The sequence below is a fragment of the Cygnus olor genome, chromosome 6, assembly GCF_009769625.2.
Source record: "Cygnus olor isolate bCygOlo1 chromosome 6, bCygOlo1.pri.v2, whole genome shotgun sequence".
In the NCBI taxonomy this organism is placed as follows: Eukaryota; Metazoa; Chordata; class Aves; order Anseriformes; family Anatidae; genus Cygnus; species Cygnus olor.
Genome location: NC_049174.1, coordinates 6,100,688 through 6,127,863, shown reverse-complemented (window position 1 = coordinate 6,127,863; position 27,176 = coordinate 6,100,688). Strand labels below are relative to the sequence as shown.

The window sequence follows — 27,176 nt, the reverse complement described above, 5'->3', positions numbered from 1 at the left end:
CACATGATATTAGAGCACTCCATGAGGTAGATGTGAAATTCAAGTATTGCAGGTGCACAACAGGAGCTGTTGTTACTTGTAGTCTACTCTAGACAAGTAAGGAGTGGAAAAAAATAAAGAAATGTGTCCTGTATAACACAGGATGTCTGTCGTAGCAATTGAAATCAGATCTCTGCCTCAAGTCTTGTGGAGGTTTCACAACAGCAGCTCTTAGATGGCCACCAGCTAAAAGGATAGTCCCTCTGTGCATCTTCTCTCTTTTTGGGTAACTTCTTGTTGACCTGAAATCCTCCAGGAGAATCTCCCTTTGTACAGGATGGAAATTTGGACATCTGTAGTCCAGTGGGAGCAGGGAATTGTTATGACTTCAGATGTTGCACAACAAAAGATTACATAAAATGATCATGTTATAAAGCCTTTTATTGTATGCTATTACTATTATTCTGTTGAGTCAAAGACAGGATTCCTGTTTTACCAAAGACAGCCCTGATCAGACGACTAAAACAAAGATACAGATGAAGGGTAGCTATACTGAGATATAATCCCGCAGGGAGAAAAGTGGGTTTCACACAAACTCACCTGACTGTCAGCACACTAATGGCTTAGATGCAAATACTGTGAGTGGGCAAGTTTAGGCTGAGCCTGTCTTGTTAGGAGACAGAGAGAGAGAGAGGTGGGGAGGAGGGAAGGACTTGCTGATCCTGAGTAATCAATTGATCCCAAAAACTATACGTCAGGGCTTCCTGTACATAGAACTAGACAACAGCTTGTTGTATGCCAAAGTGTTTCAGGGCCATTCGGGTTTTCTCACTCAAGTGCTAGACCCAAAGTCCATGTGTCAGAGATCTCCCCATTTTAACTGGTTTCTTTTACCCTGAAACAAGGAGGAAGATGTGAGTTGCAGGTTTCCAAGTCAGAAATCTGAGACTTGATTGCTTTGAGAGCTTCTGCAGCTATTTTATGGCACTAAATCTTGAATAGAAAAAAAAAAGTCTGGTTCCATACCCTGTTTGTAACTTTTGATTATTCATTCTGGATGCAGAAGATTTTTTTTTTTTTTCCCCTGTGAAATTACTGGAAAAGAATTGAGGCAGATTTGACAATGGATGCCTGGAAAAATGTCACCTCTTTTTTTTTTTTTTTTTTTTTCTTCCCGCCCCGGTTATTTGTTTACAGATGCTTTTTTAAAAAGTGTTCCACCCAGATGTGCAACATCCAAAACCCTTTTAACCCCACCCATCATTGATCATCCTTTTTATCAGATAGCATCTTCAGCATCTTTTATACTTAGTGGAAATTTCATTTGTACTTTTGCCCCTTCAGCTACTTCTGTTCTCTTCCTAAATACCTCCTGTTTATAGGCATCATCATGCAAAATTAGTCTGCACAGGTTCAAATCTCTTTCACGATCTGTGGGCCAGCAAGGGACGAAATACAGATATTGTGTGATTGGGAAATGGGTTTGTACATTAGAAGAAGCTGAGAAGGAATTATATTAACAGGACACAATGGAAAAAAGGGAACAGTTGTATGTCTTCTGCCTGCATTAGCATTGTGTGACTTAGGTACGTGGAAAGATTGTTTTCAACTTTTAGCATTTGTTTTTTACATTATCTCTACAGAATCACGTTTCACAAAAGTGACCTGTTGGAACATACTTACTTGTAAATACATATATAATCCTATAGTTGCAATAACAATTTCTGCAATAACACTGAGAATGCAGTGTGATGTTTAAGTGTCCTCTGGGATACGGTTTATCCATTTCCCATTAGGTCTGACTTCTTACTATCAGTGAACTTCCTATACTTGGACATCAGGAGATGATCTTGGAGGGATTTTGCTCATTTAAGCGTACCCTGAGGGAGAGCAGTGCAAGCTATCGTCATTTACAAAAATAAAGAGTGGACCACAGGAAAAGTCAAGCTGCTACTGTGCTCTGTGCACGCAGAGGCTTTCTGTTACTCCTGAGTATTGACTAACCAGCCAGTTTAATTTTATATGGAAAATGGCCTTACAATAACTAAAGTTTTTCATTAAAATAACTGAAAAAAACAGTGATGTGGCTGTCAGAAATGGCTTATTCAGAGGTTGTAAAAGATCGAGACCACTTAGGATATGCATAAGGTAGTCCTGAGCAAAGTGTGAATGATGAACTGCTCAGAAGAGATGATGGGAAGAGGAACAGAGTGCACTCCTCCCATTGATTTTCCTTTTCAGGCACATTTGTAACCTATTTGCCTTTTCTTTCTTTTCATTTGGTTTCAATAATAAGTAAAGGCAACTCCTATGCTACCCAGAGCAATTTCTCCAGAACCTTGTGGAGTTGAAGCTGATGTCACATAGCCTATGTCATTGGGGCTGGTGTGTGTTTTTCCCATTAAAACCACATTTTGTGTCAACAGTAGTTGCTTTTTTTTAAACTGTGTGATCCTGGATAGCTTCTCCTACTCTTTGGCAAAAAGACCCAAGCTGTATAGTCCTGACAACAGTGCTGTTTGACTCATTTTCTCAATTGTGTTTGAAGATTATTTTTTTAAGCAGTGTTCCAGCTTATGTAATTTTATTTTACTTCTGTTTGTAAAAATTGATTTGGGGTATATGGCAGGGAAAATTACCAACATGAGCAGGAGAGAGGTTCCTTGAGCAGCACCTTATCCATATCCTGATCAAAAGTGCACTGTTCTTTGCCTGCCTATGTTTACAGGAGCCCATGTGCTATTTTGGATCTGTTGATTGGTATAAAATGCTGAATTTTCCACCAGCAAGCTGCCACGCTGTCTACATGTCTCAGATTCTCTTGTTTATAACTTCTTAGTATGTTAATCATAATACAGTACTTTATAAGACTAGTAGTGTGATTATAAATTATAAAATTATTAATATTTTATGCATTGTCTGACAGGCAAAAGTTCTAAAAATATTTATACTTATATCTAGTGTGTGTGTGTATATATATACACACACATATATAGATGTGCATATATCTATCTATACCAGGTTAATATTGGAAACACCTTTTTTGTAGAAACATTTCCTGTAGTGCTGATTAATTCCAAGAGCACGAGGATGCAATGAATGTGTGGGCGTGTACCTGAGAAGCAAGCTTCTTACTGACTTGTGGTCTGCACTGAGATCCTACAAGAAATAACATGTCGTTGCCTGTGGCCTACAGTAATATCTGAACAGCAGGAGACTGAATAGCATCTGCAGTGCTTTCAAACATTTCAGCTGCTGGAATGGGGCTTTTCAAATCTCGCTTGTTAGGAAGAAGTGTGGGCTCTGGATACCCTTCTAGAGCCATACATCCATCAGTCCTTGGCTGTATGGTTGGTGCTTAGCAAGATTTGTGTCTTAATGCTGAGGAGGAGGGATATCACAGTAATTAAGCTGAAGTCTTTAGCAAAGTTTGAGCCTACCATGATATTGGTGCCGAACAGCTCATTTCTGAGAATACTGTGGATGTTTTTTTTTTGTTTGTTTTGGGCAGCAAGTATGACAGCATCCCTAAATAGCTGAATTGGGTGCTTAACTACCTTCCCATTGTGGTGTATTTCCTAATCTTTGCTGGGTCGTACTTCTTGCAAAACAGTGACACTTCTTACTTTCTATTTAAATATTATTATTGGTCAATGGCTGGTACTGACTGCCATTTAAACAAAAATAAACTCTAAGGCACTTGATTTAATTGTTTTCTGATGTACCAAGCTCTGTCAATAAAGCATATATCCTTGTTCTTAGGCGAGTTCTGGTTTAATCTTAATTTTAAATCAGTCAGCAAAGCCATTCGGCTCTCCATTTTCTGACTCTGTTTATTATCAATAGATGTGCATTTATGTATCTCAGCTCTAGCAAACTCCTTTTCAAGGTTTCAAGACTGACCGACCTAAATGTGTGTGGATTGGTGGTTTCATTGACTTCATTAGGGCCAGTTGCGGGGGTAAATTTAAGATGCAAGAGCCCTTTCTAGATGTACAACCTCAACCTCTATATGGATTGTTAAATGGCAATGTAGAGAAGGCAAACCCAGCGAATGCAAAACTATTCCTAGCGTAAATGTTTCAGAAGCTTTAAAAGAAATATGAAAAATTGGGTTCCTATTAGACTTCAAAAGGATTGAAAACAACAACAAACAGGAAATAAATAATAATAATAATAATAAAAAAAAACATACACATCCAGGAGCTACATCCAAATTATACTGAAATTAAGCTGGAAAAGGAAAGGTAAAGACTCTAGCCCAAGTACTATATGTTTACCCAATTCCAACAGAAAGATCCCTTTTTGTTGTTGAGTTTTGTACTTCATGCTTTGTGTGGTAATATAGGATACAGGATATCAATAAATATCATAATTCTCATTGTAGTTTTTACTTTTATTCTTTAAAGAGCTCCAGAAAATACATGCTTATCGAATTAAAGATGTTTGCTAGAGGATAGGATTTGAAAATTGATTTAAAATTCAGAAGAAAAATAATTATATATTCTTTATATACTCCGTTTTCTGTATTGTCTGTGTGAGGACTTGTTCCTGCAAAGCTGTGCAAGAGCCTTACTATATATGCTAGGGTTAAATAACTTTTATTATTATTATTATTTTAATTTAGTTTCCATTTGAAATGAAGCACTTTCACCTAGCCATTCCTAGGGGGAATGAAATATATTTACCATCATTTAACTGTAGTTTAATTTCCTTTGGTACACTGTAAGCCAATGATCTCTGGAGAATGTGCTGCTGTTTAAGAGGCTTAGAAAAAGAGGAAAGCATTAAATAATCACACAACTTCCAGATATTTATGGCTGCAGTGAGATCACCTGACTTTCAGGACTTTCTTTGTTTTTTAATCTGAAATAGAATTAATCCAGGGTACGCATGCACAGCCAGGAAGCCAGATCGTGGTGCTGTGGCTGTGCTGTGGCAGGGCTGTGGGGAGCTGAGTAGGCCGCACCAGCAATATGGAGGCACTGAAGCTGTGGCACTGTCCTGCCACCCACCATGGGCTAGAAGCCCGTGGGCCTCCTGCTGCCTTCCCAGTCTCTGTCTGGCCCCAGGCCCATCTTAGGTCTGTATGTGGTGAAAAGTGGCCACAGGCATACTGCTTTGGCTATGGCCTGCCTCGTTGTGATGCCATAGAGCACATATGTGCCTACCTCATCAGAGTCTCCTGTGAGCTCATAGCCTGGCAGAGGCTTAATCAATGCCTTGCAGACGAGCAAGCAGATGGACAGATGCTGGCGCTGAGGGCAGTAAACTGTTTTCTGACGTACCTGGTTTTCACGTTCAGCCGGCTGTGTTGGCGGAGCAGAGTTTCCTCGTATAGTGCTTTGGGACACGCAGGTGATGGTAGTCGTGGCGTCCTACTGAAAGTCTGTGCTGAATGGGCTCACATAGAAAGCTACCAAAGGGGCTGTGAAAACCATAGCTACCACCTTATGCCACTTATATATAAGGGCATCTCACAGAGAAGCACAGAATTGAGATGTGACCACCCTGTTTAACGAGACAAAATTTCACCTGTGGTGTAGGTCTGTGTGCCAAGGACCTCTTTCTACTGCGTGGGATGTGTCACAGAAATGGGACCCAGGCAGCAAAAGCCAGGCTTGCTGCTTATTAGTGTTTTTATTACCACATGCCTGTATAGCAATAACACCGTATAGAGGACTGTATGTCAAAATAAGGACTATATGAAGAAAGGAAGTGCACAGGATGTGCTTTACCTCTAATCATCTTTAAAGCCAAATAAGTGAGGCAATGATGTAGTTTGCTTGTACCGTCCTCTCACAGAAAAAGGTAAGAGGAAACTTAACATATATAATGTGCCAAAAAGAGAGGAAAGCTAGATGTAAGGTTATTTAGGAATAATTTTTACCAAACACTTCCTGTCAGCTTACAGTCCTCCTTGCCATCTGTCAGGAAAAAAAAGCAAGAAACAACAGCTAAATATAATTCAGTTTTGATCTGGTTGTCCCCTTCTTCGGTATGACCATTGTTCTGGCTGTTCTAAAAGGAAAGTTAGGAAATGAGTTAGCTGCAATATTAATGTGGCAAGTTACATTTGCTGAGGCAGTGGAGAGCTTCACACAGTGTTCTTCAACACCGGAATTCAACCCCCAGCATTTGCCAAAGCTCTATTTTTATTTTGTCTTCATCTGATGCTATCAAGGTTGTCCACATTCCAAAAATGGATGAGTTTTAGCAGTAGTTAGCAGTTGGTAATAGGAGTCAAGAAGACTGAGGCTTTTAACACATTCAGGGTGTTTAATTTCCCCTCCATCTGATGATAATAATTTAACATGTAAAAAAAATATATAAAATTATGTGGGTTTTAAAAAGCCTCCCACACACCTTATGGAAATCAAATAGTGTGTGGGCCTGGAACCACGAGTATGTTCAGTGAGGATGATCTCCAGGAGCATGTTATATTTAAGAAAAAAAAAATTTTAATGAAAAATTAATTGTAGCTGTTTTATCCAAACACTCTGCTTTCCTAACATTTTTCTTGTGCCCATTAGGCAGCCATGCCATTTATGTTTAACTAAGGAGTTCCTTAGGGTGATATATCTGTAAAACTTAAATATTTGCTTATTCATTTGGGGAGTTTCTATTATGGGTACATAATGTGACGATGGGGCTTGAAGTATGTCCAAGGAAAGGTCATGGTTTGCAGAAACCTTTAGAGCTGAAGCTTTTCCGCACCAAAACATATATAATGGTATAATCCGCTGTGTGTTTTCATAAGGTCAGATGATCTTTACTGTGGCATAAAGAGCTGGCTGGAAGTCTGGCTTCCCAAGCAGACCTGGCACACAACCAGGATGTATACTACGCTTTGCAGATTCACAGAACAGGCTGACGCAGAAGACATGCTGTAGAGAAATGTGGGAAATCCTATCTGCTTCAGCATCCAGTAAATGTAGGGAGGGGGAAAAAAAAAACAAACCAGCCTTTTCTGAGACATTTTCAGGAAGCTATCTGACGAACATATAGTATAAGCTTTTTTGTAGGGTTTTTTTTTTTTTTTTGGAAGCATGGTAGATGGGCCTCAAAATTAAGACAGGATAGACAAAGCTTTAGTGTGTTCAGAAATGCACGTACAACTTTATTCTATTAACCATTTACCTTTTTTAATCAAAAAGTAAGACCAGAATTTAAATAGTACAAGCAGTGCTGTAAAATGGGAATACCGCACCTGTCAGTACAGTTAGAATAGTAAGTATTCCCATTCTGACTGCTGTAACAATTATTATAGCTTTTAGTCTCATCATTAAAAACACAAAAACAGGAGGAGGTAGAACTGCAAAATAATCAAAACAGAGAAAATGATGAAGCTGAGGGATGGAGCCCTCACTTCCTAGAACCACTCATCTTAAAATGCTGCCCATTACACAGCAGAGGAAGTACTTAAATTCAGAGTGCTGCTGATCTCCATTATTCCCAGAGGACATATGTGTATGCTGAATATGCTTGTATCATTTGTAGATCTCTTTTGTTTTGGTCCTGCAGTGTATATATTGTAATATGCAAAGTTTAAATTTTGTGGTTAAAATTTACATGTTCTCTAAACATTGCTCACAGTTGCCTTTTGAAATCTGAGTTGATATGGAAATAATCTTGTAGCTGGCAGAGCTTAGAAGTGTAATAAAAGGTATTTAAAAAAATACATTTGAGATACAAGAGTGAAAACATGAAGAGTGAGACAAAAGATGCACGTACAAAAAATATACATATAAAATAGAGACGTTGCATATAGTAGTGGTGGTGGTGTCTTGTAGTATAGACCCCTTATGATACAGATAGACTATAGTGAAGAATTACATTACAAAGAAGTTTATGAATGGTATTGTTGTACTATGTGTACTTTGACAGGTTTCATTCATAAATCTCATATACTAACCACGTTTCACGAGTTACCATTATAGAAGCACTAAAAAGACACTATTAGTATGAGCAGATTTTGCTTTAAAAAAAAAATAAAATCCTGAGGAAGACAGTCAAGTATAGCAAGCCAGAAATATGCTATTTTTAAGTTGATTTGCGTATAGAAAGCATATTCAGGACCACAAGATGTAATTTTACCTTCCTCAGGTATACTCCCATTGTTAAGGTATTTTTATCTATCTGCAATCTAATGTTAGATCCCATAAGGGGGATTTTGCACATTCCTTTCTCATTTCTGTTAGGAAATTAAATCCTGATAAGGTTCTATATGTCTGTTATTGCTCTGTTGAAGAGCAATTTAAAGGCCAGAAATACATGTAGTTTTTCATCTTTATGAGCCAATTCTGACCACTGGAGTTGGTTTCCTGCTGTTGTTTTCAGGAGGTCAGAAAATGCTTTGTCCAAAATTCACTTAAATCACTGCTAGCCTTCAGTTGCAGTAATGCTCTGTTAAATCCAAAATTCAAGGTTGAAATATTGTGCAAAAATTGGCTACTTTCTAATAAATTAAAACAATTTATTGTTATCTATTTAATTGTTATCTATTATCTATATTATCTATATCTTATTTATTATCTATTTAATAATTATGTTATCTATATAATTTATTGTTATCTACAATTTATTATTATCTAATAAATTAAAACAATTAAAACAATTCTTTCAGGTCTCTCATTAGTTCCTCACATGAATGGTGAATAAACTGCAGAATGGTGAATAAACTGCAGATGAGAACTGATAAGAAAACATTTTGCAAAAGGAAGCGTCAGTTGTAGTCAAAGAGTTTACTGAAAATTAACAAATTGTGGACGTTAGGATTCTGTGATGTCACTACGAAAGAGAATGGGGGCTTGCCAGCCCTGAAAAAAGCTCGAGGGTGGGCCGAAGTGTCCATGTCAACACTCACCAGACATCCTGTGTGAATATAAAGTGAGAAAGATGAATCAGCTATCAAAGATAATTAATTATCAAAGTTAGTTATCAAAGATAGTTTTTTTTTTTTTTTTGTGGATTTCTTTTGGAAGCATGGCAGGTGGGACTCAAGTTGTTAAATCAAGACAGAATATACAAAGCCTCAGTGTATTCAGGAATACAAGTGAAACTGCCTTTTATTAACTATTTACCTTTAAAGACAGATGATAGTTGAAAGATGAAAGACTGTCAAAATCAGTAAGCTTCCTCCTACTGCAGACTGAAGATCCAACTTACCCTGCCTAGCCTTAGCCTAGAGGCTTAATTTGTAGGTGATGGAAGTGTTGCGTAGGCTTTCACGAGTCATAGAAAAGCCAGGGTGGAAGGGACCTCAGAGATCACCTGGTCCAACCTCTCTGTAGATCAGTGCAGAGAAAGGAAGGTTGGTCCCTGGTGCAGTTGATCCCATCCCCAGAGTTAGGAATCAGGCTCCCAACTTTTAAATGGCTACAGTTGAATGGGGGCAATGCCCACCCTAGATGCATCAGGAGTAAGGTAGATGTGTTTCCTGTAGATTTATATTCAGTCTTATTGGGCAGTGGCATTACCTGAATATTATTATCATTCCCAGTCTCTTGGTGAAGCAGTTTTGTTGCAACTTCATTTTTTCAGCCTTTATGGTGTTATTATGAAATTCATCTGTGTTTTGCTTTCTAAAAATAACATCGAGGATGTGATGGAGACAAATACCAGCCAAAGGATTTAAATGGATGTCTTTAAGAGCTGATGTTTAAATATAATCTGCTTGCAAGTAGATTACACTTTTGGTCATTTCAATATAAAATATATTTTCCTAAGAGAATTTTCTGCTCTGGAAAGTGAATGGAGAGAGTTTGCAGATGATATACAAAAATGACTACAAAGCTCAAAGTATTGATTTGTGATCAAGAATCAAACTAATGGTAGTAAGGCTTTACTGTCAGAAACTACAGAGATATAGGGATTTCACTGTCTTATAGTAGCGCACGAATATTTGTAAAGATGAAGAGGGAAGCTTGAAGGTCATCTGATTTCTGTATTGGGTCACATAATTGATGGGGATTTCAAGTTGACAAAATGTAGCAAGGAAAATGCTTACAAGAAGCAAGTTTAGACAAGGTAAGGTGGTGAGGCACAGTCCTGGCAATGGCTGAGTCTACCAGGCTCAGTCCCTTGGGCCCTTAACACAGATGCTTTATCTAATGAGGAAGTTTTTAAAATACATTGGACAGCATTCTGGAAAACATATTAGAAGGAGAGATACAGTTGTGATAATCAAGTCATCTCTCCACTTGCTATTTCAAATTCTCATCTTTTCAAGCAAAAGGGGACCTGTGATTTGTCTTAATAGAGGTAAGCTGCAAATCTCAAGGTCTGCCTCAAAACAAGTAGGGTTTTGTTTGTTTGCTTTGCCTGGTTTGGAACTATTTCCAGATCAGCAGGTTTAGCTTGCTTTTTTGAGACATGAGAATTTGAATGCAGATGATTTTTTTTCTGCACATTTTCTACATTTTATTTTTAATTTGCATTTTCCTGTTTAAAGAAAAAGTTTTCAGTACACCAGTTCCCAGGAAATAGTTGAGTTTTATTTTTGTTTTGACTTTTAAAGCGTTTTATACTCTTTTCCTCTTGCTGGTTCTTGCATTTCAAATACATTAGTGTCATTGGTTCTAATGGGAATGCCAGTGTTACGGTCAGTTCAAGGCTAATTCAATATACTTAAGAGACGTTAGTATAGAAATTCTATGAAAGCAAATATACATAATTCTGGGTGTTTATATTTTATTAATAGATCTCTTCTGTTAGATTCAGGTCTGAGTGGAGGAGGAGTAATACACAGTTATGCAAATATGCCGTGACGTTAGAATGTACATAGCAATAATAAAAGTGGAAAAATAAGCACCTAACTTTGTATCTACATATTATGCAAAGAAGGAAGTGGGAGATGGTCTGTTGGAACTGAAGACGATTTATTTTTTGGTGGCCCTATCTATGGACTTTATCACCAGGAGCTGTTGCTCTGAAGGGTTGCATGAACGTGGCTGTAGAGCAGAGAAATTATGAAACTGCATAAAACTTTTTCCACTCAAATAATAAATGAAGTCAGAGTGCATATTATTTTAATTAAATTAATATGTAATCATTAAAAGTAGCAGCATTCATCCTCTCTTCCATCTTTGAAAGAAAGAGGACTCTTTGAACTCAGGATTGAGCAGCAGAAAATCAATATAAGTCTAAGGGGACTAAAAATTTGGATTAAATAAAAGCTGCTCATGTTGCAGCTTGAGCACAGGTTTTCAGATTATCAATGGCAGTTGTCTTGGTGTTGCTATTAATAGTGTTCTGCTTTGTCTTCTGACTACACAGGTTTTACAGATACCCAATAAAATGTACATTTGGATAAAATTTAGCACGATTTATTTAGCTTGAGCTAATGAGGAAGTTTTTCCTTCATTAAATGAATTATGTAGACATTTTTTAATCGTCAAAATGCCAACAAGGATATACCGGATTTTGGAAATCCTCTCTATTTTTAGAACAATACTGACTTTGTTTCTTACAATGAAATTTTTCAGGCTGGTAATCTATAATATGCTCGAGGCTATTTTGATATGGCTGTTTTTAATTAAGCACATAAGTTAGTCATCTTTTGGAAGGTGAATAAATTCTTTTGATGGTATTTTTAGCATCAAAAGATTTTGCCTATTTGCAATTATATTCTTTCTCTGCAGTAGACAGATTGGTAAGTCATTAGTTATTAAGGAAAAAATTATATAATTGTTCTAATGAGTAAACAGGGCCTTTCCCACAGGAAACTGATAGTGTTGAGCACCACTCAGGAGGACCGTAATGAGCACTTCAAGAACATTAGAGCAGTGCATGTATCTACCTGTGCTTAAATCATAGATGGTAAAAATTGTAGGCTTTCACAATAATTATATAGTGTAGAACGTGGCTTATGCATACTTCAGCTGGGAGTCCTACTGCCTTTTTAAGTTGTACAGTAAAAAAGGGAAATAAGCCATAAAAGTCTGTTCAGATGAGATCAGGAGACGAAACTCCAGTGCAGAACAGTAAGCGAATGCAGACGTAAGGCTCTGACCACCTCCAAACCTTGCTTCAGGTTCCCAAGCAAGCCTCGCAATGTTACTGACAAAACATGTCATGGGCTCTAATGCCTGGGAGCTGCAGGGTAAAGAAGTGCCTCTCTTAATTAGCGTAACGAACTGCACCACTGTTGAGGGTTTAAACCAAACTCGTGGATTATATACCATGGTTATTACAATATTACATTACCTGCTCTTTGTATGAGCCGTGGTGTAAAGGGGTGCGATCTAACCTGTACGCAGCAATATGTCATATTGTATGGAATTAGAAGTATCCTTCCCTAGCATGTACTTGATATTCTGCTGTGTGTTGGTATTGTTAGAACAAGCACCCTGTGAAAGTGAACCAATTAATGTCTGGTTTGATTTATGGTGTCTTAAACTGAGAGGTTGTAACCATAAATATTGTAGAGGGTTTTGATTTTCAGATGATGCCAAATGTTCCCCTTCTAAAAATTAGATCTCTCTGCAATGTGTAGCGTTGAGGAAATAAACACATTGCTTTGAATTTTAATTTTCATTTTTTTCTGGCTACTACAGATCACAAGCTAAAGGAAGCCATAACAGTATGTCATACGTTGAACTCGATGAAATTTATTAAAATATTAACCACAGTTATTTTCCCGGTGGGTCTCTAATTTATATCGGCTCATTCAGGAATAATATAGTTCTACTTTCTGACCTGTCATCGGTGTCACAGTGTCACCCCAGCTCTGCTCAGCTTTTACATTGAGAAAATTATGTTGGTGAACTGAATACTAAAGAAGCAAACGGTGTTTAATTATAGAATGTGCACCAGCCATTCCAGAGATGTTTTAATATTCTTCTTTTGTGCTTTGAAATACTTTAGAAACTATTTTACTCATCCACTCATTAGTGCGGCATAAACAGGAATGGACATACACATTTTCAGGGCTGTGTACGTATACATAGCCATGTATATGTGTTCACACACACACAAATAGGTATCTACGTAGAGACCGACAGAATGAATCAAGGAATACCAGTTCTGTTCCGAGTGCTTTTGTAGTTTGTTCTCCTGAACTTTTTGATCTCATTACCACCACCCAGTGGAAAAGATGGGTTGCAGTGCCAAGTCCTGGCCTGAATTTCGGGACTTCTTGTGGCAATTCCTGCCGCTGATGTAAATCAAGCAAAGCTCAGCAAAGGTGGTTTCCTATTGACTGCGTAAGACTTTTGATCGATTCTTTAAACTCTTTTAATTGTGGAAAAAGTTGTGTGGATGTGAGCATGGGAAATAATCTGCTTCTGATAAATGGCCACAACCCACCTGCTATCCTAGTTCTCTAAATGTATGATTTTCCTATTTATTCATTAATTTGCTTTTATTTGCTGGGTTTTCTCTTGGTGCCTCATTTCTTTTGGATGAAAGCCTTTTGCTTCTTCAGTATCTTTGAAGTATTATGTATTTTTTAACAAAGCAAGTTTTTAACTGGTTAAAATTAAAAAAAAAATTAATTGCTAAAAATTAAAATGTGCTCATTAGCCAGCTCTCATTTCAGGAGCATACGAGACACTGAAGGGCTGCTTGAGATCTCCTTGGATATTGCTTTCTGGGATTAATGTCCTGTTGGCTTTAATATTGTGCAGGCTGTGTAATTTGTGTGCTAGAATGTTGGGGGCTTTAGCTGGTGTCTCTGAGGAAGCACACCCATTCTGCGGTCTTACTGCATTTGGGTTTTGATTTGTGGAGGGGTATATTTTTGTCTTTATTGAGTTTTCCAGTGCTATCTATAGAGTATTATTCCTTGCACTGTTGTGCTAGATTATTACGGGGTGAAGCTGAGGAGTGTTTTCCATAGCAGTCGGTCATGGATCGGTCTCAGGACTCATCAGGTGTTGGTGGCTGGCTCTGTGTGCTTTCCATGTAGAGCTGCTCCACCTGTGTGCATGCTGGAGGGTTTGCTTGGAGGACCCTGCTATATGGTTTAACACAGTGAACAGCACATCAACCTCTGGATGTCACCTTGTATCTGGAATGCCTCTTTCCCCCAGTTTGCAAGTTGAAAGAGGGGGATGAAGCAGCAATGCTTGCAGTCAAACTGCGCCAGCATCTTCAATGCTCCTCAAAGTGCGGTTTGAGAGGTGTGCCAGGGGATCTAGCACAGTTCTCAAGCTATAAGCTTTAAACAATTTTATTTTTGAGAGGAGAGATTGAATGGGGAAATAATTTTAGGAGCTTACATATGCTGCAGTTTCCCTGACAGCTCAGATGTTAAGAAGGCAAGCCAGAGAGTCACGTATTTGACTTATTAAACACCAAAAGGTTTTTCCCTACAGTATCCTACAGCAGACAGCGGTAGTATTGGTGATTTGGAAGAGGAGGGGAGGAAAGGTGTTGGCATCTCTCAGCCACATGAGCTCATTCAGGGCTGGACAGAGATGCTGTGCGGGCATGTGAGGGGGCAATCCTCACCAGGCTGAGGCTTCCTGCGATGCCTTGCAGGAACGGCAGTGTGAAATGACGCGCTTCGCAGTGCTGGCAAAGCAAAGCACAAATCTTCTATCTACTGCAGGGTTTAATAAATTTCTGTTGCAGCTTTTCAGATCACAGTCCTCTTGCTGCCACTGTTGAGGGCTGAAGGATGCAGCCCAAGAGCTCACAGGGCTCCAAGGTGCTGTTGCCTTTCCTTGGCAATGGTGGCAGCAGCTCTCCACGTGGCTTGTGCCCCAAGACAGGGAGGCCACTGTGATGATCTTTGCGTGTGGTGAAGGATGTGCTGAGCAACCAGGCTACAGGAGTGTCCCAGTTTCCTTTATTCTAGTTTCACCACCCCCATAGCTGATGAATGAATGCATTTGTAATGTAGCGTATCGTGTGTTTCGCCACTATAACGTGCATTACGTCGTAATGGCCTTTAAAAGGTAAACAGGATACTCCCATTTTGCCTTCTGCTTAATGAATGGGTGGAGGGCATCTAAAGAACGGGGAAGATGGAAGGCTAACTGGAGGAAAAAAAAATGAAGGAGATCAATAGAAAGAGACTGAGAAAGTAAAGTAAAATAAAAACAAAAAGGATAAAGAGGTGCGTCTCAGCAGATTAGTTAGAGGGAGAGATTCTTAGGATAAACTGAATCATATTGAATTCAATAACAAGTGTGGTGGCAGCTGAATTGGGTTTCTTGTGACTTACTCCACAGATACTTCTTTCTATCCTTGATGGATATGTTTCAGCAGCGAGTGAAAGGATTTATCAGAATATATTCACTTGGTAATACGTATGCCATGGCATGCTTTGGAGATTGTTAAACAAAAGGGTATTATTGATACCGTCAAGTATTTTTTTCTGAATTATGCCAGGCCTTGAATGATGAATGTTACAACATGTTGAACTACAGAATATTATTATAATTGTCACAGGCAAAACCAACCAACCAACCAACCCCCCTCCCCCCCATAAAAACAGTACAACATATGTGAATTAATGTAATTAATTCACTGGCTTCTAGTTCAGAAGTTCTCCACAAGGTCTCTCAAATCCATATCCAGTTCCTTGAGCTGATATTTGCAGTTTTACACAGGAACTCCTTGGAGATTTTCCTGAAGAGGAAGTATCAGGTAGAATAAGAGAATGAGTAAATCAGCAGCACCACACTTGCTGTGTGGCAGAGATTTGAATTAATAGTCTCCTCAGCTCAACCCCCGCATATTTACTCAGGGGAATAGGACAGAGACAGAAATAGGTAGGGCTGAGGGTATGTAGAACCATGAGGTTAGGGGCTTAGAAAATTAGCAATTTATTAAGATTTGTTTTTAAAGGGAAAAGATTTGGGAGGAAGAAGCACCTGAGCATGTGTGACCACAAGGAAAATTGAAGATAGTAAAGTGTGAGAGAGGAAGCAAAAAAAAAAAAAAAAAAAAAAAAAAAAAAAAAGCAGCCAATTAGAAAAAGTAGAAGACCTATATTTTGCTTATTGGGTGCTCTCATTTCCCATGGCCTTGTACTCCCAGCAAGAGCGTGTTAGCAGTGTTAGCAGTGTCTGCATGCCTCTCACAAGCCCTGAGAGCAGCCCTCCGGCCCTGCACGTGGGAACCCCTGGTTTCAGAAGGCAATTAAACACTTGCACTACGTAACAAGTGGTCAGTGCAGGCATTTCCAAGACGTTCAAACGTTGTGATTCTTTGCAAGGGAGAATGCACAGAGGAGATTGGCTGTGAGGAGCTGGCATAGCAGGAACATTATGTTCAGAAGGGTGGAAAAAATTGGTGTTTTAGTCCAAGAATGAATACGCGTTATGCCCTATTCCCAGAAAAAGAAGCTGAATAATTTTCTTTTTTTTTTTTTTTTTTTTTTTTTTAGGTTATTGTTCTCTGTCTTTTCATTACTTTATCCTACCCAAATATGGGATGTTTGTGAAAGACTTGCTGCCCAGGGGAGCTTCTCGCCTAAACCTTCCAGTTGGCAGCTTTTCCCTTGCCAGCACCATCAAAAAGCCCACCACAAAAACTAACGTTATAGCTTCCAGCAACCTGGAATATGGAAGGGTCCCATCTCAGTGTTATTTACACCTGTGAGACAGGCTGGGGCTGGAATTGTGCCATAAATGTGGGATGCTGTTAAACCTATCAAATATTTATGATATTGACTCCATGTTTATACTGTACTGAGCCCACTGATTATTTTTGACTGTGCATGTACAAACATGCACACAAAACCAGTGGGCTATTACGTGTGCCTACCTCTTTCACCCTATTTTTGGGGGCTGTGACAAGCAGCAGCAAATTCTGGTACCTCACCTATCTCCGGGCTGTCAAAACTTAGTGCTTTTGGCATTTCCAGGATCCCTTCCAAAGTACTGCAGCTTCAGAGGGATGAATGACACCTGTCAAGTCATGCTGCTCACCATAGGGTGGGAAGTAGAGCAGATAGAAAAGTCTCCTTGGAGCAAGGCACCTCCCATGATTTGTTGCTTGCTTTATCAGGGATACAAACTGCACAGATTCTGGTAGGAAAAGTGTCTGTCCCCCTCCCCTACGCCCTCCAAAATTTCCTGGGTGCCTTTATTTTTGAGGGAGAGCGCGATAGGATGGTGATGTTTGGTTGCCAGCAGCAGCTGCTGACTAGGGGACGGGTTTGGAGGTTACATCGCGGCTCTGCGCTTATTTTCTGAGGCATTCCCTCTTTTAGCACAGGACTGTGGCCCCGTAAATGCTCCTGTTAGCTATGCAGAACAAAGGGAGAGCAGGCTGGAAGGTGAGCCGGCTGGGGGTGCTTCGCGTCCTATGCGATGAGGCTGCAAATCAGGGCTCTCTTGGGGAGGACAAAAAAGCAGGACCCGAGCATCTTGAACACAAAAACCTTTCCCAAACCGTGCCAAAAGCGGAGGATGGCTCCCGGCTCCCTGCCTCGCTCCGGGGTGGGGGCAGGCGGGGACCCTTTTTTCCTGCATCCCTCCCCGGGCAGGGGAGGCGCAGCGGGGCCGGGGCAGGAGGTGAGGGAGCGGCGGGTGCGTGCAGTTACAGAGCCGGGCTGGGGGGGCCCCCGCCCTGAAGCGGCTGACCCGAGGTATTTTAAAAGCAATGTTCAATATATATATATACAGGAAAAGCGGGAGGGATGGGGAGGGAGGATGGTGGGAGGGATGCTTGGCCATCCCACCCCGCCCCGACCCACGGTGGCGCTTCCCCCCCCCCAAAAAAAAAAAAAAGAGGGATGCGGGGGGGAGCTCCCAGCCTTTACCTGCCGTGGCGGTGTGGTGTGGCCGCTGTCCCCCCCCGGCAGCCGCCGCCGGCCCGCTGTCTCCCTGCCATTGGCTCCGTGCAGCGGAGCGGCACCACCGCCCGCTATAATACCGCTATGCCCGCCGGAGGCGGCACCGCACACGGCTCCGCCGAAGCCACGGCGATGCCGCCGCTCCTCCTCCTCCTCCTCTTCCTCCGCCACCACCTCCTCCTCCTCCTCCCCCGCCAGGCGCCGCGCCGGGTGTAGAGGCGAGGCGAGGCGAGCCGTGCCGGGCTGTGCCGAGCCGTGCCGGGCTGTGCCGCGCATGCCGGGGGGCTCCCGAGCGGGCCCCCAGCGCCCGGGGAGCCCCGGCCCCATGGAGTGCTACTACATCGTCATCAGCTCGGCGCACCTCAGCAACGGGCACTTTCGCAACATCAAGGGAGTTTTCCGAGGTCCCCTGAGCAAGAACGGGGACAAAACTCTGGTAATGTCTTCTCCTGCCTCCCCCCCAGCCTGTACCCCCCCGCCTCTCCGCGCTCTCCTTCTCCTTGTAGCGGTGGCTCCGGCGAAATGGAAATTGCTGCGTGTGCGTTAGCGCCTGGTGCAGGGAGCTGGAGCCCTGGCCGGGCTTTTCTTTTTAATTTTATTTAATATTTCTGTATGCAAATGGGCGTGCAGTGCGGCCGGGGCTGAGCGCTCCGCTCCCTCGGGGGAGTTCCGCAGGTGCTGCTCCCCCCTGCGAGCCAGGGGGGCTCCCCTTTGCGGGGCTGAGCATTTGCAGCCCGGCCCTAGAAACGCTGGGAATGGGCACCCCAACCTGAGCGTGGGGTTACAGCCCCCGGCGTGGAGTCCAGGAGGGGCTGGGGGTGGCTGGGTGCATCCCCTGGCCACCTGGAGCTGGCGAGGGTCTCCAGGGGGCTGCCAGCTCCCCGGGTGCTGGGGGCAGCCGGAGGTCCCGTTGTGCGCGGCGAGGCAAGCGGCAGCCCAAACTTGCTCACTTACTTGGGCAGGAGGATTCGCTTGCTCGCAGGCAGCTGCAGAAACAAGAGGCGTTTGTGCTGGCTGGTTGGTTGGCTGGCTGCTCGGTGGGCTGCCGAGTGCTTTTTTAAAACAAACCCTGGGTTTGGATGGAGTTGATCAGTTCTGACAACCTGGCTTGGTAATTCTATGAAGTCCACACAGATGCTCAAGCATCCTGGCTCCATGCGTGCTCGGCTGTCCTTGCACCTGCGGGCTTTGCTGCCTCGCAGCTGGTACCAGACGTGGACGGGGCAAGTATTGAAGGCCTCAGCCCCACGCTGCCCGAGCCCTGTTGCCCAGCAAGGCACTAGTGTGGCCGAGTAGGGTGGGCAGGGGTCCGCAGCGTGGTGCAGGGCTGAGCCGCGCTGCCCGCCGCTCCCTGCCCCGCTCCTAAACCCCCCTCGCAGGGGATGGAGCAGGGCTCGCTCCCCACCCTCTTCTTCCCTCGAATGCACAACCTGTGTCGACGGGGAATTTACTGAAGTGCTTAACATTTTGCTAGAGTTGGCAAGCTTGCAATTTCTTCCTAAATAAAGAGATTAAAGCAAGGCTGAGCCAAGTCGTAAAAATAGTAACTACTACGAGAGAATCGGAGGCAGATTTTTGGACCGTTTCAAGTGTAAAGTTCCTGCTTTCATGCTGTAAATCTTACAGCAGTTCTCTTTGCTGTGGACTCCGCACATTTCTCTGTAAGGAAGTGCATTCTCGGAATTTTAACCAAATATTTGTAGCATCCATGAGATGGCAATATGTGTGTAATATCTCCCTGTTACAGTTGCAAACCACGGTATGCTTAAAAGAATTGCACAATACATTGTCTTCTTTCTACAGAACAATTTCAGTCGAGATGCATTTGGCAAGGCTGAGAATGCTCTGGTGTAACTTTGGGACTGTGTATCATCCTGCAGTTCCTCGTGGGTCCTGTTTCAGTAGTGTTTTGTTCTTGCTTTGTAATGTTTTTTTTTTTTTTTCTTTTTTTTCTTTTTTTTCTTGGTATCAGGAAACAGTCCAGATTTGTATGTTTTGGTGCAAACATTAGTGATCAAAGTAAGGCTGGTGTTATCTTAAACTTCAAATAAGCATATTGCATAGGCTTTGAAACACCCTGGAAAGAAATCTAACTCAACCCTGCTTTGCCGTGAGGGAGAATAGATGTTTGTGGGGGAATAGATAGCACTGCTTATGGCTTGGCTGGTAGAAACCTTGCCTTTAAAGCTTGTGCTGTGGGCAGCAAGCAGTGTAACTGGCAAAGTTGTCGCTGGGCTGGAAGGGGAGGCCTCTTGATGCGTGCTCCATTGACAGCATAACGGAGTCCCTGGCTATAAGATAAAGGGTCTATATGCAGACACCAGGATTTATTTGTGTTTGGGTGATTTCTAATATCAAGCAGGTAAAAAAGCTGAGTTGCAACGTGGCATGGTTTGATAGCTCAAACTAACAGCTCTGAGGCACCAAAGTAAGTTTCAGACAGCTGCTATTGGAAAATCAAACATTAAATCTTTTCAGAGGCTTTCAGCCTTACATAGATTAATATCTGAATTAATACAAAGTAGAGCACATTTTTGGAAGTTCTGATAGGAATACAGCCTTTTTAACATGCTCTTGGTATCTTCCATCCTAGAGTAAGCTTAACAGAACCTCTAATTTGTAAATCTAAGCACCAGAAATTTTTCAGAGCAGCTCTGACTTGGGCACATCTCCCCAATTCACTTTCAGGCTTTTTGTCTGTATTCAGCTGTGCTCCTAATCCACGCTTCCTGAAGATCCCTGCTCCCTCATAAACTGGGTAGAACCTGAAAACAGCCTTTGTTTACACACCGTGGAGTTGCCTCTGTGCAAAACTTGGCATATTTGTTTACCTTTGCTCCTTTTGGAGAGCTCTGACACTGTACTCTAGAAAGAAACAAGACTCTGTGTGCTCTGGTAGTTTCATAGCAAGTGGGAAAGTGCTGCTCCTAGTTGGCTGATGAAGTTGGGTTTTCTGTTTATCACCCCCCCAGGTACTGCCCTGAAATGTTTGACAGCATCTGTGCTTTTGCATCACCCTGACAAAGTTGAATCCGGATAGTTTCTTGTTTTGAGATGGTTTAATGTTAGCCTGTCTGCAAAATCAGAGCTCAGGAGTTTTTGAGAGACGAAGGTCCTTGGGGCTCTTGCCTACTGTCCTGCTCTGCAGTGGTCAGGGATTCACCTGGACCTGCTTTGTTCTGCCCTGATCTCCACGAGAGGACGCTGAGAAGCACTTTTTCCTGATTGTTTTTCCCTGCAGGTGATCCTTGTGTGATTGTCCTTTGGCTGTGTTCTGTTTCACACAGATTTAAAGTCATTTAAAGCTTTAAAAAGTTTTGGTTCAAAGCTCCTGCAAGGTAACAGGAAGAAAGAGCTACAAGCCCCTGCTCCCCAGGTAGGGAACATGAAGCACAAAGCTTTGTGCTTTCTATTTTGGTTTAATAAAAAATGAGGAAAAGAGAAAGGGGTGGGGGGAGAGTGAAACTCTGCACGGATTTCCCATTAATGACCCTGAGACCCCTGGTCCTTTGGTTGGGCAGGGAAGTAGGAGCCAGCACCCTTCTGCCCAAGCCATAGTGAGGGGAAGGGGTGAGAGCTGCACAACTTACCCACGGAGGTGGGGAATGTGGAGAACAGTCCTCACCATTCTCAGTGGAGAGGATCGGAGGGCCCCTTTTTTGGTAAAAAGGAGGAAACAGCAGTGTTTCTATTGCCTTATTGACAGGCACATCCTTTCTCGAAGTTTTGCTTTGCTCTAGTGCCCACTGAGTGTAGGTATTTGACATGGGGTCATTTGGGAGATGGAAAGAAGTGGGTGAGGGATGGAGTTATGAAGTTATGAAGAAGGGGAAGGCCACAGCTCTGTCAGTCAAGGCATACAGGGAAAAGCTGAGCATGGAGGGAAGGCACGAGAAAGAACAAATCAGAGTGGATTTAGGCAGTCTGAGGAAAACAGGCTACTGTGAGAAGCATTTCTTTTATTAAATAGGAAAAAAACACTTGTGAATGAGCCTTGAGTGAGATGATGGGCCAGAAGGAAGGAATGCACATCTCTGTATGGTCCTGGCTAGCTGCTGGTACAGCTTTGCCATGTGTGTGCTCCCTAACGGGCCTGAATAACTGCTCGGTGTGCGAAGGGCACACTTACTCAGTTACAATCCATTGCTCCGTACCAGGAAAATAAATAGCAATTACGAATTGACGTGAAAGATGCTCAACAGATGTGGAAGAACAGCATCCAAACTCATAAAATTTCTTCAGAAAATGTGGGAGTTTCATTAAATGAAATTGGTGGTATCTGGGCTCTTGAATAAGGCTTTATTTTCCCCATGGCAGCTTCTGCCATCTGAAACAGTCTTCAAATAGGTGCAATCTCATAATGATAGCTAATCTGCCAGTGGAGTACTCAGCGTCGTATCAACTCCCGAGGAAAGATGCTGTGGTTGGTTTTGTTGGTCTGCACAAACAGATCGCTCTGTCTGTCATGTGGCAGACGTGTTTTGAGGAAGAAACTCGCGACTTATGATGCCAGTCAGTAAAACACAACAAAGGCAAACAGCTCTGACGCTATTCCCATACATTTATGTAATAATGCTCATGCCTTGGCGTTTCAGCAGTGAACGGAGGCCTGATTGCTTGGCCATTTATTATCAGGCTTCACACTCAGGGACTTTGAAGCTTTTCCCAAGTCTCCTTTTCTTAGCAGTAGCAGTTTATATACCTTGCCACTTGCTACAGATCTTCCTTTTGTCCATGGATCTCCTAAAGTTTTCATACGCGTAGCGCGTGCTTCTTTATGCCTTGTGTTATAGAGGTCAAATGACACTAGTCTTTCACTGTAGTTCATCTTCCTTGCTGTGGTGCTGTCTTGCAGTTTATAATCTCAAAAAGTATTGAAACTTGTGTGAAAGAATAGCTCTCTGGAGGGAGAAATTGGTTGTTTGGAGTCACAGCCATGGGTGATTTGCTAAATCTTTAAAACATCTTTCAGAATATAAACAAAAAGATAGGTTTACAGTGATGGAGAACTGGCCACGGAGGACTTGTTCATAGTTTTTAATTGGACATTTTCTCTAATGGCGATCAGAAGAAGTAAGGCCCTATTATTGCCCAAAGGGGTCCGTGAAAGAATTAGACCTTTGGATGGTATCAGTGGCTGCTCTAAGTCCAGTTTTAAGTCAGTTTTGTTGATGCTGATAGAAAGGGGGTAAGATAAAAACTTTCCTGTTGAGCACATAGTCCAAGGGCTGGAGTTTCAAATGGATTAAACACAGAAATCCATTATGAAGTATAGCAGTAACATGCTTGTCCACTCTCTATGTCTGTCTGTATGTGCGTACATGTGCATACATTTTGGTTATAAAGATGTACACTGGGTTATAAAGATGTAAACAGATTGTACACAATACATATATTTAAGTTCTAGGCTTTAGTTATGCTTTTATAAAAACTCGATGGAGTTCAGGAATCGATTACACTAGTGTATTCTGAAAATGCCATCTGTTGTTCAGGCTGTCTGTTGTCTTTCTTTTACATTTTGTGGAATACTGATGTATTTCCAGATCTGCTAAATTAAACATGTGGTGGTGGACATAAAGATGTATTTTATGAGAGTGTATATATTTATGTGTATATGGAGAGAGCTCCCATACCATGAACAGTTAAGTATCTGAGTAACTGCAAAGACAGGAGCTGGAGGTGGGGCAGTAGCTGGCTGGGACCTTGTACAGCCAACCCTTAAATGTGGGTTTGCATCCTCATCATCTGACCACAAGGAAAATTGAAGATAGCATTTGGGCATTTTGAACTGAACCTCATATAAATAGGTATTTGTATATAGCAGTTGTGAGCAGTCAGTGGTACCAAATGCAGTGTGCACCTACAGGCTTGTGCCAGTGGAGTAACATCAGTGCCATGGCCTTACCTGGGGTATGGCTCTAACAGTTGTATGAGAAGTTAGGTGGCAAGGCAACCTGCAAAAAAAATCAAGCCACATAGTGAAGTCTGGTGGAGCAGGACAAAATCACCTGTTACTTCTATAGCTTGTGTCCTGTGGAGATGTTAATGGCTTTGGTATTTTGCTGTGCTCATGAGCTGAGTGTAGAATGTGAAAATGTTCACGTCTTTTCTATGAGAGAAGCTGAAACTCACTACAATGTTAAAAATAAATAAATTCTACCTAATTTAATTTTGATAGTTAATCAGTGTCATTAAAATGTTTGAAAACTACTGAGAAAATAAGAGAATAATGTAATAAAATGGAAGTAAGAGTAAAATTGTATCTTTATTCTACTTCTTGCATTAATTTGTGTGAAGGCAAGTGACTCCTTGCATTGTTTAAGGCTGTAGGTAAGAGCACTGGTTCTGAGCATCATCAACAGGATCGGTTCAGCCAGTTGAGTGAACAGGAGGTTATTATAACTTAAGTGCTTTTCTAAAGCAACTCGAAGAGGTCACAAGTCTCGTGCAGTGAGTATAAAATACTCTTGCTATTCTTGTTTTACTGTTTTCAAACCCAAGGTTGGTTTACGTGAACAGTATTCAAAGTAGAGGAAGGTGCTGACCTGCAGCAGTTGCTCTTGCCGTGAGTCGTTCTGCTTTTTTTTTTTTTTGTAAGTGCAGTGTGTGCTCTGCACTGTCATCTACATCAGACTCTGTACAAGTGCAGGGTCTGGTCCAAAAAATAGTAGGAGCTGGAGTCTGATGTGTAGCAGATTTAAACTTAGACTGTGTCTGATTCAAAGAGAGTTACGACTGAGCTTTTGTACTGTAAAAGCTTATTAAATGCATGGTAAACTTCAAACACATCGGAACGCTGTGGAATATAATTAGCCTATTACCATGGTTAAATTAGTACACTTGTTCAGATTTTTTTTTTCCAGATCAAGGCCTTAAAGAATAAGTCTGAGGAGGGCCTTTGCCTTGAATATTTTCTGATACAAATGTCGGTAGTGATCTTGCAGCTCAGAGACACAGAATATTAATTTTAACAAGCTGCTCAAATACGCTGAGTGGAAAACAGCAAGTTGGTTCCTCTATATTCAAAACCACTCGTGTTTTTGGATTTGTTAGGCTTCTGAAACTGTCCTACTGAACTTTTTCAATGTGCAGGTTGCAACTCTGAAAGTCTCACCTCTTCTGTAGGTGGGGGAAACATGCTGCTCTGCTGACTTTGCTGCCAGGAGGGATTCACCACTGAAACAAATGCTTACAGTGAGGAGCAGATCTGGAGGACACCGAAATCAAAAGTAGTCTTAGTTTAGCACAGTGGGTTTTCGAGCAGGGCTTTTGACCAAGTGTCTGCAAGGTCTTGGATGCCCCTACCTGGTGACAATTAAAATAATTTCTTTTCTGCATGGCAATTAGGCACACCAGCAGGAACAAGGAGCATCTGCAGAAACCAGTGCTGTTGAATAAGATGCATCTTGGGATACAGGAATGGTCTGGATAACCCCACAAAATCAATCCACTGTATTTTCTATTATGTAATGTCTTAATACAGTTAATAAGGATGGCAGCCTTCATTATCGCAAAGACTCTTCAACATACCCTGGTGGCAAAAGTAACTGAGCTGCTTTTTTTTTTTCTCACTTGTTATTCAAATGTGCGCATGGGAGAGGCATCGAGCCTTCCTAATTTGGCTGTATTGGGCCAATTGCTATGAACAAACACTAGTCAGACCATTTTATTTTTCCATACAGTCTTGGAGAGAGAACAAATGCTCTTCCTCCAGCATCCTTGAGAGATGGTTATATGATGAGCTGTAGCATGATGTTGTTTAAAAAAAAAGCAAAGTAAACAAAACAACATTTACTCACAAGGAGGCACAATATTTGTCATGTTTAACCTTGTTTTTCCAGTACAAATAAGAAACTGCCTGGAGGTATGAGGGAGCTGGAATTGTAAACTCCAACTGTAATTAATTTATTTTGTTAAAATGTATTTGCAGTTCCCTTCCTCTAAGGACTGGCTGTGGCAGGGGCACGGGCTGGGCAGAGGGTTTATTTTTGCCCTTGGCAGAGAATGTTTTTTCCAAGAATCCGAATTGTGTGTGGACATGAATTCCCATGCAACCCTGTTTATATATTAGTTCAGAGAGCAAATTTCCAAATATTTTCAGTATGGAAATGCAGGTTCCAACCCCATGGTGGATACAGAGATACAGGTCTATACAGAGAGAGTTGTCAGAAAGGAAATGCCATTTCTTCTCCCACTGCTGTAGGAACAAATCCTCAAATAAGGCCTGGGGAGCAATACTGGATCCCCAGCCTGGCATTGCTGTCCTGACAACAACCAGGGGGTTCACTTCAGATTCTTAAAAAATGCCTTGGAAAATGGTTAGATTTAGCTTGAGGAACCGGGAGAGAATTTTTTTAGTCTCTCATCAGTATTCTCAGTTTGTACAAAAGACTTAGGAACATAATTTGGACTGGTCAGGCTTTTTGTCTGACCATGCTCATTTGCATTTCTTTAAAATGACTTTTTTTTTTCTGTGATATTTTTAGAGACTCTCCTTTCCACAAATAGAAACTGATCAGGCTCTGGGGCCCAGCCCAGCTCCAATATTTAAGTCGTACATTTCTCACATCTCACGTTTAGCTACTTTACTTATGTTGGTCAGGTCCTGGCCAGGTCTTCCTCTTAAAACTTTTTTATTACAAAATGTCTGGTAGAATTTGTCTCTTCACCTATTAGAGATAAGTTTCCTGGAATAGGAAAGCTGCCTCCTTTCCAGCTTACTGATAACATCCTTCCACGGCTAATATGAATCAATGCATCTGAGACTGTAATTTAAAAAATAATTATAATAAAATTCTTTTACTGTGTGTAGGTGTCCATAAAGTTATAGTAAATACACTTATAAATGGATTTACACTGTGGAATGTAATTGCTCCTTTAGGATATCTGTTCTGCAGTTCCCAAGTATTTAATTTCTGCTGGGAGTGTCTGCAACAGGAGGCCCCAATACCCATTAGTGGATAGCATGGTGACTGCTGCTTCAGAAAGTGGAGTTTCATAAAATGTCTGGACTTAAAATTTGGGGACAATCCTTGGTCTGTGTGGGGTTTTGATGTATACAGAGGGTTGGCCAAGCAGTCAGTGAAAACCACCTGAGCCTACATCTTTAAAGCCAAAAGCTTTTATTTTTTTTTACTGTGCTTTTACTCACAGCACAGCACACTAAACCACAGTGTCCTATATATATATATATTTTTTTTTTACAAAATACTGTATTTTTACAAAATGTTATTTATTTAAAAAAAAAGTTTCAGTTTGCTTAAAATTGAGACTTAATGTAATTACAGGAAGAACATTATGTTCTTTTACATGAGCAGTAAACAACTTTAAATGAATCAAACAGATTTTTGATAGACACTGCACTTTAAAGAGCCTTTCATGCAGCTTATTCTTTCTTAAAAATGTAGTTGATGTTTTAGAATATTCTCGGGTTAACAGAATACTC

General features: G+C 41.4%; 1 protein-coding gene and 1 long non-coding RNA gene across 3 annotated transcripts in view; one reads left to right on the top strand and one right to left on the bottom strand.

Moving 5' to 3' along the window:
* Positions 1-15,433: 15,433 nt before the first annotated feature.
* On the bottom strand, positions 15,434-17,420 carry LOC121072224. The gene is made up of 2 exons (XR_005821082.1): positions 16,756-17,420; positions 15,434-15,558 (listed from the first exon to the last, which is right to left on the bottom strand). It is a non-coding gene; the product is annotated as an uncharacterized LOC121072224 (long non-coding RNA).
* A 299-nt stretch (positions 17,421-17,719) lies between these two features.
* Positions 17,720-27,176, top strand: part of ZNF804A (zinc finger protein 804A) — a 147,557-nt gene continuing 138,100 nt past the window's right edge. For both annotated transcript variants that reach the window (XR_005821081.1, XM_040561602.1), the window contains exon 1: positions 17,720-18,167. Coding sequence is in view for 1 of the 2 variants with exons in the window: in XM_040561602.1 (XP_040417536.1) it covers positions 18,006-18,167 (162 nt within the window). In the remaining variant the exon portion in view is untranslated. The remainder of the gene's footprint in view (positions 18,168-27,176) is intronic.